Raw genomic sequence first — 16,230 nt, 5'->3', positions numbered from 1 at the left:
CAAATATTGAGTACACACCTAGTCCCCTGAATACAAACCAAGTAATCTTACATACAGGACTTCAAGTTGTAAAATAGTGAACTACTCCTTTAATGGAGCGGTAGGCTCTATGAAAGGGAAGTTTTGACAACAATAAAAAACGTCCTCGTCGTATTTTGTTCATTAGTCCACTGTTCATACAATGCCAAAAAGTTTGCATGTTAGCAGTCAAATTTTCAATATAGAGCACTTTCAGTACAGAGAAAAAAGTGGGATGCTTATGCAAATTATATGCAAACAAATGAGCAAAATGACAATTGCATATAATTTGCATCATCACACCTTTTGGTATGTACTACATTGTTTTCCAGTCCTGGTCCTGGGGATCCATAGAGGTGAGCCTTTTTGTTTTTGCCCCTAACACTCACACACTGGATTCAACTAAGCAACTCAAGCCTTTGAATTGAATAAGGTATGAGAGTGCGAGGGCAGAAACACACATGTACACCCCTTGGGACCAGGATTGGGGAACACGGCTGTACTGAAAGTCCTCCATCTTCAGAACTTCACTGTTGACGTGCACATTATTGGGATTGTATACAGGGTGAAGAAACCAAGGTGGACATTTGCAATTTGATTGAACTATCCCTTTAATTAGGGTTCCTTTGGAGTTATATTTAGTTAGAGATGGATTTGCTCTAAGCATGTGCTATAAATATTAATTTATTTAGTAAAGAAAACTGCTTTTGTCATCTCTTAAAAAGGCTAGGCGAACCTAACGATTGTGCTCTCATACTCCCAAAAAGACATTTGCTTGAAAAACGAGAAAAAGGTGTCAGTAGCACTGTTTGTCCATTTTGACACGCCATAGAACCCTTTCTCTGTTCACAAATTAAAATTGTATTTTAAGGCTTGTATGAATGTCCTACTTCATATGTTTGTGTCATCATCACAAATCAACTGCATTATATTTAAAAACACAACACTTTAAACAGTAAAATGGCTTTCGCTATAGCCTATATCAATGAACGAAAACGTTTTGTGATCTTAGTGACTGTTCAAGCAAGAATCAAAACATTGTAAGCGTATATAAACTCAAAGATATTTTGTTTGGAAGTAATAAAAACGTACATCTACACTACTGCTGCCAAGAGTCGCACACCTCTGTGAGTGACGTTCGTGTGTTGAGTACTGAAAAAGGGTCTATCGCCACTTCCTCAAAATAGATAACTCAAATATGTCATTAATGTTGAGTGCTGTTGACCAATCACAAATGAACGGGCTTAAACTTCGGCTACCGACTTGCCTCCAAGAAAAAATGTGTGTGCACAAACAGCCGAAAAAACCCTTACACAAAGCCCAAAACGAAAACTTCACAAAATGTCGTCATAATATATGCACAAACTCTTCCGGATGTTTTAGAAGAGTTTATTTCATTTAATTATACACAAGAGAGAAAAAATGTATGTACAAACAATTTTTCATTACATTCTTGTCATTTAGCAGATGTTCTTATCCAGAGCGACTTACAGGACAAATAAGGGTTAATTGCCTTGACAGATTTTTCACCAAGTCGGCTCGGGATTCAAACCAGTGACCTTTCAGTTACTGGCCCAACACTCTTAACCGCTAGGCTACCTGCCGCCAGATCAATCAACTTCAACACAGTTATTCAAATACATTCATCATCAATGACTACAATAATGAATCAAGTATTAAAATACAATTTAATAAACAGTTGATTCATTCCCTGTTTATCAATAAACAAAAGCTTAGTAATAAAATAATACACCGAAAATAATGCTGAGAACTGATTAAGCCATCTTTATCTGATATACACTGAGTGCACAAACATTAGGAACACATTCCTAATATTGAGTCCCCCCCCCCCTGTCCTCAGAACAGCCTCAATTCATCGGGGCATAGACTCTACAAGGTGTTGAAGGTGTTCCACAGGGATGCTGGCCCATGTTGACTCCAATGCTTCCCACAATTGTGTCAAGTTGGCTGGGAGTGGATCTCTACTCTGAATAGCTCCTTCCATCTCCTCCTACAGATGCACAATTGGATTGAGATCTGGTGACTCGTCAGGCCACTGCAGTAAACTGAATTCACTGTCATGTTCTTGGAATCATTCCTGGACAAGCCCTGTGGCATAATCCTGCTGAAGAAATCTATTTGCAGATGGATACACTGCTGCCATGAAGGGAGGCACCTGATTGGCAATGATGTTTAGATATCCTGTGACATTCAAACATTGCTCAACTTTTATCAAGAGGCCCAATGTGTGCCCTGAAAACACACCCCAACCATCACACCACCAGCCTGTAATGCTGACACACGGCATGGATGCATGCAGTGGTGTAAAGTACTGAAGCAAAAATTATCTAAACTAATTTAGCAGTTTTGGGGGGGTATCTGTACTTTACTATTTATATTGTTGACAACTTTTATTTCACTATATTCCTAAAGAAAATAATTTTCTTTTTACTCCATACATTTTCCCTGACACCCAAAAGTACTCGTTACATTTTTATGATTAGCAGGACAGAAAATGGTCCAATTCACACAGTTATCAAGATAACATCCTAGTCATCCCTACTGCCTCTGATCTGGCAGACTCACTAATCACAAATGCTTCGTTTGTAAATGATGTCAGTGTTGGAGTCTGCCCCTGGCTATCTGTAATATTTTTTTTTAAACAAGACAATTGTTCCATCTGGTTTGCTTAATTTCAGGAATTTGAAATTATTCATACTTTTACTTTTGATACTTAAGTATATTTACAACCAAATACTTTTACTCAAGTGGTATTTTAATGGGTGACTCACTTTTATTTGAGTAATTTTCTATTAAGGTATCACTACTTTCACTCAGTCTGACAGTTAGGTACTTTTTCCACCACTGGATGTATGTACTTGTGGTTTCCTCCATACCCCAGTCTTCCCATCAGCATGAAACAGCAGGAAGAGGGATTCATCAGACCAGGCAGTAGGTTTCCAACTTTCCAGTGTTTTCATTCCTTAGCCCACTGCAACGGCAGTTTTGTTTGTTTGTTGAAAGCTAATGGAGATCCATAACAAATACACAACAACTAAATCATTAAGGACCATAACTTTCACCTGGGTTCAGCTGGTCATGGAAAGAGCAGGTGTCCTTAATGTTTTGTACACTCAGTGTATGTTGTGTCTACTAGCTCATTCCCACAGAAAACTGTAGAGGGAAGCAGTCCCACCCAGTTAACCATCAGACTCCATTGTGAGACGCCTCACAGAGGATATTCAACCCTAAGGGCAAATCCAAGGTCATATCAACATCTTTACAGTAGAAGCTAACAAAACACACCAAAACTGACAAGGTGCACACTGATCAGTAAAGTAAAGAGAGGTTAACATTCTATAATGCTCCATTTCCTCTGTACAGTTCTATCACATTGAGAAACAATAGGACAACAATAGAGTGTTCTACACTTTCTTCATTTGATCCAATTCAACGTTGCCAATTATTTTATGAGATGAGAATTAAGTGGAGTGTCTAATCTTAGCTGGTCTGAGAGAGCTGATTAGGCTTCTCTCCTTTATGTACACATTGGTGTCTTTTTAAATGGCCCAATCTGTAGAATCTCTTCTCACAGTCAGTGCAGTGATAAGGCTTCTCTCCTGTGTGTATTCGTTCATGTCGTTTTAAGTTGCACAGTAGAGAGAAACTCGCCGCACAGTCAGAGCAGGAGTAAGGCTTCACCCCTGTATGTATACTTTCATGTCGTTTTAAGTGGCACAGTAGAGAGAAACTTGCCGCACAGTTAGAGCAGATGTAAGGCTTCTCTCCTGTGTGTGTTCTCTTATGAACTTTTAGCCTAGTTGATGTTGTGAAGCATTTTACACAATAAGAGCAGGAGTAAGGCTTCTCTCCTGTGTGTGTTCTCTTATGAACTTTTAGCTCAGTTGATGTTATGAAGCATTTTACACAGTCAGAGCAGGAGTAAGGCTTCTCTCCTGTATGTATATGTTTATGTGTTTTTAAGTGGCCCAGTCGAGAGAAACTCTTTCCACAGTCAGAGCAGGAGTAAGGCTTCTCTCCTGTATGTATATGTTGGTGTCTTTTTAAGTGGCCCAGTAGAGAATAACTGTTTCCACAATCAGAGCAGGAATAAGGCTTCTCTCCTGTGTGTATACGTTCATGTCGTTTTAAGTTGCACAGTAGAGAGAAACTCGCCTTACAGTCAGAGCAGGAGTAAAGCTTCTCTCCTGTGTGTATACGTTCATGACGTTTTAAGTTGCACAGTAGAGAGAAACTCGCCGCACAGTCAGAGCAGAAGTAAGGCTTCTCTCCTGTGTGTGTTCTCTGATGAACTTTTAGTCTAGCTGATGTTGTGAAGCATTTTACACAGTCAGAGCAGGAGAACAGCTTCTCTCCTGTATGCACTCTCTGATGAACTGTCAGATCCTTGGATGTTGTGAAATTCTTCCCACTGTCAGTATAGGAATACCGATTCTCTCCTGTGTGTATTTTTAGGTGTATTTTTAGCTTTGATAGAAATGGGAATATTTCCTCACAATGTGGGCAGGGGTGAGACCTCTTAGCTCTGTGATCTTTCTGCTGTTGCTCTCTGGATGTAGAGAATGTCTCAACATGGTCTCCTGTGTGAACAACATCAGAAGAAACAGTCAGTTGGTGTGATATACATGTCAATCAAATGTATTTTATGAAGCCCTTTTTACATCAGCAGTTGTCACAAAGTGTTCTACAGAAACCCAGCCTAAAACCACAAAGAGCAAGCAATGCAAATGTAGCAGCTAAGTGGCCACGAAAAACTCCACAGCAAGAAGGAACCAAGGAGGAAACAGAGAGGAACCAGGTTCAAACAGGTGGCCAGTCCTCTTCTGGCCGTACCGGGTGACATATGTATTCATATCAGTAGGCTGGTGACATATGTATTCATATCAGTAGGCTGGTAACATATGTATTCATATCAGAAGGCTGGTACATATGTATTCATATCAGTAGGCTGGTATTCATATCAGTAGGCTGGTACATATCAGTAGGCTGGTCATATCATATCATATCAGTAGGCTGGTAACATATGTATTCATATCAGTAGGCTGGTAACATATGTATTCATATCAGAAGGCTGTACAATACAAAAGGGGAATAAAACTATTCTAAAAGTGGTGAAAATTCTCCTCCCCTCATCATCACAAGGGTTAGTAACCAGGCTGTATCACATCCGACCGTGATTAGGAGTCCCATAGGGTGACGATCAATTGACCCAGCATCGTCCGGGTTTGGCCCGGGAGGTAGGCCGTCAATGTAAATAATAATTTGTTCTTAACTGACTTGCCTAGATAAAAGGTCAAATATTTTTATTTTGTTTTTTAAATACTAATTTCATAGAACTTTAAAACACTGGCAGTTTGTCTACTTCACTTCTTTATTCTACTCTCTGATCACTCCAAACAGCCCAGTGAATAAAACAATGCAGACAATACTGGTGTCAAACCATGCAAGTCTCAGTAGCATGAAATAACATCTACCTTCTCATTGAAACAGTTCTACTGCAACTTTTCATGCACAGTGGGAAGTTGAAATGAACAACAAATTTAGATAGAACCTGCTCTTACCATGATTAACAGATTTCCCAATCTCCTCCTCCTCTTCTTCATCTTTAATGTTGACATTCAGCTCCAGTGTTTGACTGCAGTCTTCCAGCTTCACTGATGCCATCTCTGGATCCTGCAGTGTAAACTGGGCTCCACTGTCACAATCAGGACCCAGTGACTGTAGGTTTGGACTCACTGTGGAAGGAGAGAAGCAGGCTGGGTTTGTCCTCATCTGCTCATCATCATCTACTCATCTATCACTCCAGTGTTCATCTGCTAAATTGTAATCACTTTGCTACTATGGCCTATTTATTTATTGCCTTACCTCCTCATGCCATTTCCACACACTGTATATAGACTTTATTTTCTATTGTGTTATTGACTGTGTTGTTTCTGTTGCACTGCTATGCTTTATCTTGGCCAGGTCGCAGTTGTAAATGAGAACTTGTTCTCAACTAGCCTACCTGGTTAAATAAAGTTGAAATAAAAATTAACAAATAAATTGATGGATTATAGACAAGGTTGTTTCTATTGATCTCAGATTCTCAGTTTATCCGTGTCAAAGTAGTCTGTCATTTTGGTCATCTGTGAGGTATTAAAAATTATTCTGCGAACGTCTCCAGTCATCTAAAATGATGTAGAACTGAATGAAATCGGTAGAATTCGCGAGGATGTTGATTTTGGCCTTTGGAATAGACCACAACACCTGAACAGGATCGATACATCCGAACATCACACCTGCTAGACAGGAATGTCAGTGTTTTGCCATGGCCAGCGAAGAGCCCGGATCTCAATCCCATTGAGCACGTCTGGGACCTGTAGGATCGGAGGGTGAGGGATAGGACCATTCCCCCAGGAAATGTCCGGGATCTTGCAGGTGCCTTGGTGGAAGAGTAGGGTAACATCTCACAGCAAGAACTGGCAAATCTGATACAGTCCATGAGGAGGAGATGCACTGTAGTACTTAATGCAGCTGGTGGCCATAACAGATACTGACTGTTACTTTTGATTTTGCCCCCCCTTTGTTCAGGGACACATTATTCCATTTCTGTTAGTCACATGTCTGTGGAACTTCTTAAGTTTTTGTCTCAGTTGCTGAATCTTATTATGTTCATACAAATATTTACACATTAAGTTTGCTGAAAGTAAACGCAGTTGGCAGTGAGAGGTTGTTTATTTTTTTGCCGAGTTTATTTTGAACTTGTCAGCTCAGGGATTAGTTTCAGCAACCTTTCGATTACTGGCCCATCTCTCCAACCACTAGGCTACCTGTACGTAATTCATATCAGTAGGCTGCACAATACAAAAGGAGAATAAAACTAATCTTAAACTATCCCATAAGTCAAAAAGATGAGCCATATCATCCTCCACTCACTATCACAGACTCATTTCATAGAACTTTAAAAAAATTCACTTCTTTAGTCTCCTCTCTGAACACTCCAGGCAGCCCAGTGAATAAAACAAATGCTGACAATACTGGTGTCAAACCATGCAAGTGTCAGTAACATGAAATAACATTGCCTTCTCATTGAAACAGTTCTAATGCAACTTTTCATGCACAGTGGGAAGTTGGAATGAACAAACTTAATTAGCTCTAGCATTATGTTGGACAAACTAAAATTCTGTAACAAATGGTTTATTTGAGCTGTTCTTGCCACATTATGGACTTGGTCTTTTACCAAATAGGCCTATATTCTGTATACCAGCCCTACCTTGTCACAACACAACTGATTGGCTCAAACACATTAAGAAGGAAAGAAATTCCACTCATTCACACACGTTAATTGAAATTCATTACAGGTGACTGACTACCTCTTGAAGCTGGTTGAGAGAATGCCAAGAGTGTGCAAAGCTGTCATCAAGGCAAAGGGTGGCTAGGTGTTTAACACTTTTTTGGTTAATACATTATTGCATATGTGTATTTCATATGTTTTGATGACAACACTATTATTCTACAATGTAGAAAATAGTACAAATAAAGAAAAACCCTTGAATGAGTAGGTGTGTCCAAACTGTTGGCTGGTAGTGTATGTATTCATTAAGGTAGGCTGGTACTGTATGTATTCATATCAGTAGGCTGGTAGTGTATGTATTCATATCAGTAGGCTGGTACTGTATGTATTCATATCAGTAGGCTGGTAGTGTATGTATTCATATCAGTAGGCTGGTACTGTATGTATTCATATCAGTAGGCTGGTACTGTATGTATTCATATCAGTAGGCTGGTAGTGTATGTATTCATATCAGTAGGCTGGTAGTGTATGTATTCATATCAGTAGTCTGGTAGTGTATGTATTCGAGTTGAGGATCGGTAGGATAGTCAGTTTTACTAGGGTAAGCTTGGCAGCGTGAGTGAAGGAGGCTTTGTTCAATATCATTTGATTTTTGATTGGAGATGTTTGATATGGGTCTGGAAGGAGAGTTTGCAGTCTAGCCATGTATTCATATCAGTAGGCTGGTAGTGTATGTATTCATATCAGTAGGTTGGTACTGTATGTATTCATATCAGTAGTCTGGTAGTGTATGTATTCATATCAGTAGGCTGGTAGTGTATGTATTCATATCAGTAGGCTGGTAGTGTATGTATTCATATCAGTAGTCTGGTAGTGTATGTATTCATATCAGTAGTCTGGTAGTGTATGTATTCATATCAGTAGTCTGGTAGTGTATGTATTCATTAAGGTAGGCTGGTAGTGTATGTATTCATATCAGTAGGCTGGTAGTGTATGTATTCATATCAGTAGTCTGGTAGTGTATGTATTCATATCAGTAGTCTGGTAGTGTATGTATTCATATCAGTAGTCTGGTAGTGTATGTATTCATTAAGGTAGGCTGGTAGTGTATGTATTCATATCAGTAGGCTGTACAATACAGGGGAATAAAACTATTCTAAAACTGGGTAAGAGATGAAAGCTAAAAAGGGGTGTGTCATCCTCCACTCACTATAACAAGGGTTAGTAACTACACAGACTCATTTCATATCATCCTCCACTCACTATCACAAGGGTTAGTAACTACACAGACTCATTTCATATCATCCTCCACTCACTATCACAAGGGTTAGTAACTACACAGACTCATTTCATATCATCCTCCACTCACTATAACAAGGGTTAGTAACTACACAGACTCATTTCATAGGACTTTAAAACACTGGCAGTTTGTCTACTTCACTTCTTTAGTCTTCTCTCTGAGCACTCCAGACAGCCCAGTGAATAAAACAAATGCTGACGATACTGGTGTCAAACCATGCAAGTCTGAGTACCATTAAATAACATCTACCTTCTCATTGAAACAGTTCATCATGAAACAGTTCTACAGCAACTTTTCATACACAGTGGGAAGTTGTAACGAACAAAAATATTAGATAGAACATGCTTTTACCATGAGTAACAGATTTCCCAATCTTCTCCTCCTCTTCTTCATCTTTAATGTTGACATTCAGCTCCAGTGTTTGACTGCAGTCTTCCAGCTTCACTGATGCCATCTCTGGATCCTGCAGTGCAAACTGGGCTCCACTGTCACAATCAGGACCCAGTGACTGTAGGTTTGGACTCAGTTTGGAAGGAGAGAGGCAGGCTGAGTTTGTCCTCAGTGTTGATGTTACCGGCCTCATACCTGAGTCAGCAAGTAGTTTAAGAGAAGCAGACAAAAAAGTTATTATTTTGACAGAACTGACACTTTCTTTATTCTCTATTAAATATATTATATTTTTTCTTGTTCAATTATCTAATTCAATTCACTTGGACTGAAATAGTTGCCGATGCTCATTTTGGGTGCCGGTACTATTTATATTTACAGTGGGGAGAACAAGTGTTTGACACACTGCCGATTTTGCAGGTTTTCCTACTTACAAAGCATGTAGAGGTCTGTACTTTTTTTAAATCATAGGTACACTTCAACTGTGAGAGACAGAATCTAAAACAAAAATCCAGAAAATCACATTGTATGATTTTTAAGTAATTAATTTTCATTTTATTGCATGACATAAGTATTTGATACATCAGGAAAGCAGAACTTAATATTTGGTACAGAAACATTTGTTTGCAATTACAGAGATCATACGTTTCCTGTAGTTCTTGACCAGGTTTGCACACACTGCAGCAGGGATTTTGGCCCACTCCTCCATACAGACCTTCTCCAGGTCCTTCAGGTTTCGGGGCTGTCACTGGGCAATACGGACTTTCAGCTCCCTCCAAAGATTGTCTATTGGGTTCAGGTCTGGAGACTGGCTAGGCCACTCCAGGACCTTGAGATGCTTCTTACGGAGCCACTCCTTAGTTGCCCTGGCTGTGTGTTTTGGGCCGTTGTCATGCTGGAAGACCAAGCCACGACCCATCTTCAATGCTCTTACTGAGGGAAGGAGGTTGTTGGCCAAGATCTCGCGATAAATGGCCCCATCCATCCTCCCCTCAATACGGTGCAGTCGTCCTGTCCCCTTTGCAGAAAATGATCCTCAAAGAATGTTGTTTCCACCTCCATGCTTCACGGTTGGGATGGTGTTCTTGGGGTTGTACTCATCCTTCTTCTTCCTCCAAACACGGCAAGTGAAGTTTAGACCAAAGAGCTCTATTTTTGTTTCATCAGACCACATGACCTTCTCCCATTCCTCCTCTGGATCATCCAGATGGTCATTGGCAAACTTCAGATGGGCCTGGAGATACGCTAGCTTGAGCAGGATTTTAATCCATGACGGCGTAGTGTGTTACTAATGGTTTTCTTTGAGACTGTGGTCCAGGCTCTCTTCAGGTCATTGACCAGGTCCTGCCGTGTAGTTCAGGGCTGATCCCTCACCTCATGATTATTGATGCCCCACGAGGTGAGATCTTGCATGGAGCCCCAGACCGAGGGAGATTGACCGTCATCTTGAAATTCTTCCATTTTCGAATAATTGCGCCAACAGTTGTTGCCTTCTCACCAAGCTGCTTGCCTATTGTCATGTAGCCCATCCCAGCCCTGTGCAGGTCTACAATTTGATCCCTGATGTCCTTACACAGCTCTCTGGTCTTGGCCATTGTGGAGAGGTTGGAGTCTGTTTGATTGAGTATGTGGACAGGTGTCTTTTATACAGGTAACGAGTTCAAACAGGTGCAGTTAATACAGGTAATGAGTGGAGAACAGGAGGGCTTCTTAAAGAAAAACGAACAGGTCTGTGAGAGCCGGAATTCTTACTGGTTGGTAGGTGATCAAATACTTATGTCATGCAATAAAATGCTAAATAAAAATCATACAATGTGATTTTCTGGATTTTTGTTTTAGATTCCGTCTCTCACAGTTGAAGTGTACCTATGATAAAAATTACAGACCTCTACATGCTTTGTAAGTAGGAAAACCTGCAAATCGGCAGTGTATCAAATACTTGTTCTCCCCACTGTAGGTGCAGGAGCTCCACAATACTTTTGAGCTAAAACTTAACCTGTAGTAGATAAATGCGTAAATGACTCAAAAACCATTTAGTACAAGGTTTGTTTTAGGCAACACTATGTGATATTTTCGTTAATAACCTTTATTCACTGTTTTACTTCAAAAAACAATTGTATTTCCTGTTCACACCATAGATGAACACAAACTGAATGTGTCAATATTATTACACACGTAGAAAACACAATCATTACATTTGGTTTCAAAACAGTAGTGCAACCGTAAAATTGTCTCTCGCTGCATCCACACTGTCTGCACTGAAGCCCGTTGACGCAGACCGAGCGCGGGTGCCGCCATTCAAACAGCTTGTGAATTTTTCCTTTCGTGGAGATCTACGGACAATTCCTTCGACCTCATGGCTTGGTTTTTTGCGCTGAAATGCACTGTCAAATGTGGAACCTTATATAGTCAGGTGTGTGCATTTCCAAATCATGTCAAATCAATTGAATTTACCACAGGTTGACAACAATCAAGTTGAAGAAATATCTCAAGGATGATCAATGGAAACAAGATGCTCAATGTCGAGTCTCATAGCAAAGGGTCTGAATACTTATGTAAATAAGGCATTTGTTTTACGTTTTTTCATAAATGTTTAAACATTTCTAAAACCATGCGTTTGCTTTGTCACTATGGGGTATTGTGGGTAGATTGATGAGGAACGTTTTTAATTTAATCCATTTTAGAATAAGGCTGTAACGTAACAAAATGTGGAAAAAGTCAAGGGGTCTGAATACTTTCCGAATGCACTGTATGCATACATATGAGTAGGCTGGTACTGTATGTATTTATAGCAGTAGGCTGTAGGCTTCATAAGTCATGAAAATGATGAGCTATATCATCCTCTCACTATCACAAGGGTTAGAAACTACAGACTCACTTCATAGAACTTTAAAACACTGGCAGTTTGTCTACTTTACTTCTTTAGTCTACACTCTGAACACTCCAGATAGCCCAGTGAATAAAACAAATGCTGACAATACTGGTGTCAAACCACCAAGTCTCAGTAGCAAGAAATAACATGTACCTTCTAATTGAAACAGTTCATCATGAAATCCTGCCCTGCCTTTCTAAAGTCTTCGAAAGCCAAGTTACCTTCTCTGCTATGCAATCTGGTTTCCGAGTTGGTCATGGGTGCACCTCAGCCACGCTCAAAGTCCTGAACGATATCATAACCACCATCGATAACAGACAGTACTGTGTAGCCATCTTCATCGATCTGGCCAAGGCTTTCAATGTCAAATTGGAGGGCCTGTTGTCTGGACCTCTGGCAGTCTCTGAGGGTGCCACAGGGTTCAATTCTCAGGCCGACTCTTTTCTCTGTATATATCAATGATGTAGCTCTTGCTGCTGGTGATTCTCTAATCCACCTCTACGCAGACAACACCATTCTGTATACTTTGGACACTGTGTTAACAAACCTCCAGACAAGCTTCAATGCCATACAACACTCCTTCCAAGGCCTCCAACTGCTCTTAAATGCTAGTAAAACTAAATGCATGCTCTTCAACCGATCGCTGACCGCACCCGCCCGCCCGACTAGAATCACCACTCTATACCTACAAATACCTAGGTGTCTGGTTAGACTGTAAACTCTCCTTCCAGACTCACATTAAGCATCTCCAAACCAAAATTAAATCTAGAATCGGCTTCCTGTTTCGCAACAAAGCCTCCTTCACTCGTGCTGCCGAACATACCCTCGTAAAACGGACTATCCTACCGATCCTTGACTTCGGCGATGTAATTTACAAAATAGCCTCCAACACTCTACTCAGCAAATTGGATGTAGTCTATCACAGTCTCGTCTGTTTTGTCACCAAAGCCCCATATACTACCCACCACTGCGGCCTGGTTGTTGGCTGGGCCCTTGCTTCATATTGGTCACAAAACCCACTGGCTCCAGGTCATCAATACATCTTTGCTAGGTAAAGCCCCGCCTTATCTCAGCTCACTGGTCACCATAGCAACACCCACCCGTAGCAAGCGATCCAGCAGGTATATTTCACTGGTCATCCCCAAAGCCAAGTCCTCATTTGGCCACATGTTCTTCCAGTTCTCTGCTGCCAATGACTGGAACAAATTGCAAAAATCACTGAAGCTGGAGACATATCTCCCTCACTAACTTTAAGCATCAGCTGTCAGAGCAGCTTACCGATCACTGCACCTGTACACAGCCCATCTGTAAATAACCCACCCAACTACCTCATCCCCATATTGTTATTTATTTTTGCTCTTTTGCACCCCAGTATCTCTACTTGCACATCCATCCCTCTAGTGTTAATACTAAATTGTAAATATTTTACCACTACGGCCTATTTATTTCCTTACCTCCCTAATCTTACTACATTTTCACACACTGAATATATGTTTCTATTGTATTATTGACTGTACGTTTGTTTATCCCATGTGTAACTCTGTGTTTGTGTCGCACTGCTTTGCTTTATCTTGGCCAGGTCGCAGTTGTAAATGAGAAATTGTTCTCACCTGGACTACCTGGTTAAATAAAGGTGAAATAAAATTAAACAGTTCTACAGCAACTTTTCCTGCACAGTGGGAAGTTGGAATGAAAAACACCAACTTAGTTAGACAGAACCTGCTCTTACCATGAGAAACAGATATTCCAATCTCCTCCTCCTCTTCTTCATCTTTAATGTTGACATTCAGCTCCAGTGTTTGACTGCAGTCTTCCAGCTTCACTGATGCCATCTCTGGATCCTGCAGTGCAAACTGGGCTCCACTGTCACAATCTGGACCCAGTGACTGTAGGTTTGGACTGTGGTTTGGAGTGTGGAAGGAGAGAGGCAAGTTGGGTTTGTCCTCACTGTTGATGTTACCGGCCTCAGACTTAATCTGAGTCGGCCAGTAGTAATAAAGAGAAACGGACACAAAAGTTAGTGCCAGAACTGTCAAGACTTACTTTATTCTCTAAAAATATGGTTTATTTTAGGTGCAGGAGCTCCACAATACTGTTGAGCTAATATTCTATAAGAGGAACATGAGCTCAAACAGAAGAAATTTTAGGTGCTGGTACTCAGCTCCGGTGAGCTCCTGTCCAAGTCTAGCACTGATCTCATTTCAATAGATTTGGAAGCTAAGCATTGACATTAATTAATTCACATTAGACAATGTATACACTTGAAATTAGGCTACACAACTTAAATTAACTTAATCTATAGTAGATTTCCTGAATTCACATAAATGCCTCAAAAACCATTTAGTACAAGGTTGCAGTATGTTGTAGGCAGCACTTTGTACTATGTACTATTTTCCTGAATAACATTGTCTTCACTGTATTATTCATATTAAAATATTAAAAACCAATAGTATTTCCGTTCACACCATAGTAACATTTATAGATAGACAGATACAACTGAATATGTCTGAATATTAGTACACATGTAGAAAACTGATAATCATTACATTCAGCTCCAAAACAGTAGTGCAACCGTAAAATGGTCCATCTCTGCTGCACTGAAGTGCGTTGATGCAGACCGAGGGGGAACCGCCATTTTACCATTTCGTGAATTTTACACAAAACCAAAAACGACATGTAAAACGAACCCAGAAATCTCAAATAAATTGATCCTTAATGAAATGACCTTGACAAAATTATATACATCCACTCAGACTAACCCAAAGTCACTATGTGATTTGTAAAAAAAAAAGTGATCACGTTCACTCACGCGTTTTGACATAAAAATAGCACATAAAACCTTTATCAAACGTGATAATAACTTGACGTATTTGTTACCTAGCATGTTATTACATGTTCTTTCGATATTGTAACGTGCTATTACATACCAGTAGTAATACATTTGAAAGCGACACAGAAGTTGTCGTCTCGGCTGCACAATTCTGACGTATCCTCTATTCTGAAGAATGATGTGCGCCTGCGTGGAACATCCTATTCCCCCACTACCAGTTTCTAAACCCAGAGACGTAACAACGCGAGACTTCAGAGAACGCTTGTGAAGCAGACCAAGCCTGGGTTTGACAAGTCAATGAGAGTGAACAATTCTGATACATTTGCAGCGGCTAATGGAGATCCTACTAAATACCAAAAATATTCAGTCGACACACTTGAAATATGACCATTCTTTTATTAATTTCATAACTGCAGTGGTTTATTCGCGTATCTTACAAATTGCAGCATCACATGAGTAGGCAGACACTCTTCACTCTTTCAACGAAACTCCAGATATAACACATTTTATCAGTGCCCTGCTCCGAAAAAAAATGCTCTCTCCTACTCTTCTGAGACTACTCATGATAATCAAAACAAAACCATTACTGGTCACTCTGACTGACTCTACCTTTCCTCATGCCTCCTTTACCATCTTCCTGACCTCAAATGATCACCCCAAAATATATATTTTTTTATGAATCGCGCTCCAAAAGAAACCAATGTTCGTTTACAACTTTTGGTCTGTTTGCTCCATTTTCGTTGTCTCCGTCTTCCATTCCTTCTGACCAACTTTACTCAACTGGGAGATATCAGACTTGAACATCACCTCCGCTTCGCCATATTTCCCTCCCCAAAACCAGACACACCCCGCATTGAATCCTGCATTGAAAAAAGCCCAAAACTTCAGGTTAAAGGGGAATTTCACCGTGGCTTTGCCATAGCATCAGTGGCGACGTCCACGGACAGCGAATTTCGGCTCTATCAGGTCCATCCATCATTGACTTTATTTAGCCCAAAATTGTCCGTCTGTTTTGATCCAAATATAGCTGAAGGTCAGGCTGATCAGCTTGTACTCATTGAAATGCATTAGATACACGAATACAACTATACAATATTGCAAATAGTATAAGTTTGATTATCTTTTTTTACATACACAATATCATGAAATATATTGATTTAAAATACATGTTAAACATCTAATATCTGTAATTTCAAATCATTAGTTTACAATATCACAATGGAATTGATTACAATTTATAACCGTCATGTCTCAAAACTGGGAGAAGCAGAAAGATCAAGTCATTCACCAGACATTTGTTCCTCAAGACGGTAACACAACGACACAATGATAATTGTAAGCATCAACATTTCTGAAAACGTTTCTAATTTGATAAGGTTGTTATATTAATGATCAGTTTCGGTTAATGTCGCAAACTGTTATTTTCTCTAGGCTAACATAATAAACTCTGGTTGGATACCTGCATGCTAGCTAGCTAACGTTAACACTAACTTATTTGCTAGCTCGATAGTAATGCGGGAAAGCAGGGT

At 40.0% G+C, this 16,230-nt stretch overlaps 1 protein-coding gene across 2 annotated transcripts; it reads right to left on the bottom strand.

The window, feature by feature from the left end:
* Nucleotides 1-1,391: 1,391 nt before the first annotated feature.
* LOC135530010 (zinc finger protein OZF-like) lies at nucleotides 1,392-14,882 on the bottom strand. Of its 2 annotated transcripts, XM_064958399.1 has the most exons (6): nucleotides 14,799-14,882; nucleotides 13,601-13,847; nucleotides 8,964-9,197; nucleotides 5,601-5,774; nucleotides 4,536-4,619; nucleotides 1,392-3,042 (listed from the first exon to the last, which is right to left on the bottom strand). In XM_064958399.1, exons 2-6 carry the CDS (start codon nucleotides 13,701-13,703, stop codon nucleotides 2,996-2,998), a joined length of 642 nt encoding a protein of 213 aa, XP_064814471.1. In that variant the 5' UTR covers nucleotides 13,704-13,847; nucleotides 14,799-14,882; the 3' UTR covers nucleotides 1,392-2,995. The 2 variants fall into 2 exon arrangements, with proteins under 2 accessions (XP_064814471.1, XP_064814470.1); XM_064958398.1 differs by having other exon boundaries at nucleotides 1,392-4,619.
* Nucleotides 14,883-16,230: the final 1,348 nt, after the last annotated feature.

This window comes from Oncorhynchus masou, unplaced genomic scaffold, assembly GCF_036934945.1.
Source record: "Oncorhynchus masou masou isolate Uvic2021 unplaced genomic scaffold, UVic_Omas_1.1 unplaced_scaffold_1234, whole genome shotgun sequence".
NCBI classification, from domain to species: domain Eukaryota; kingdom Metazoa; phylum Chordata; class Actinopteri; order Salmoniformes; family Salmonidae; genus Oncorhynchus; species Oncorhynchus masou.
The sequence above is the reverse complement of the archived record's forward strand: the minus strand, read 5'-3'. Positions and strand labels throughout refer to the sequence as shown.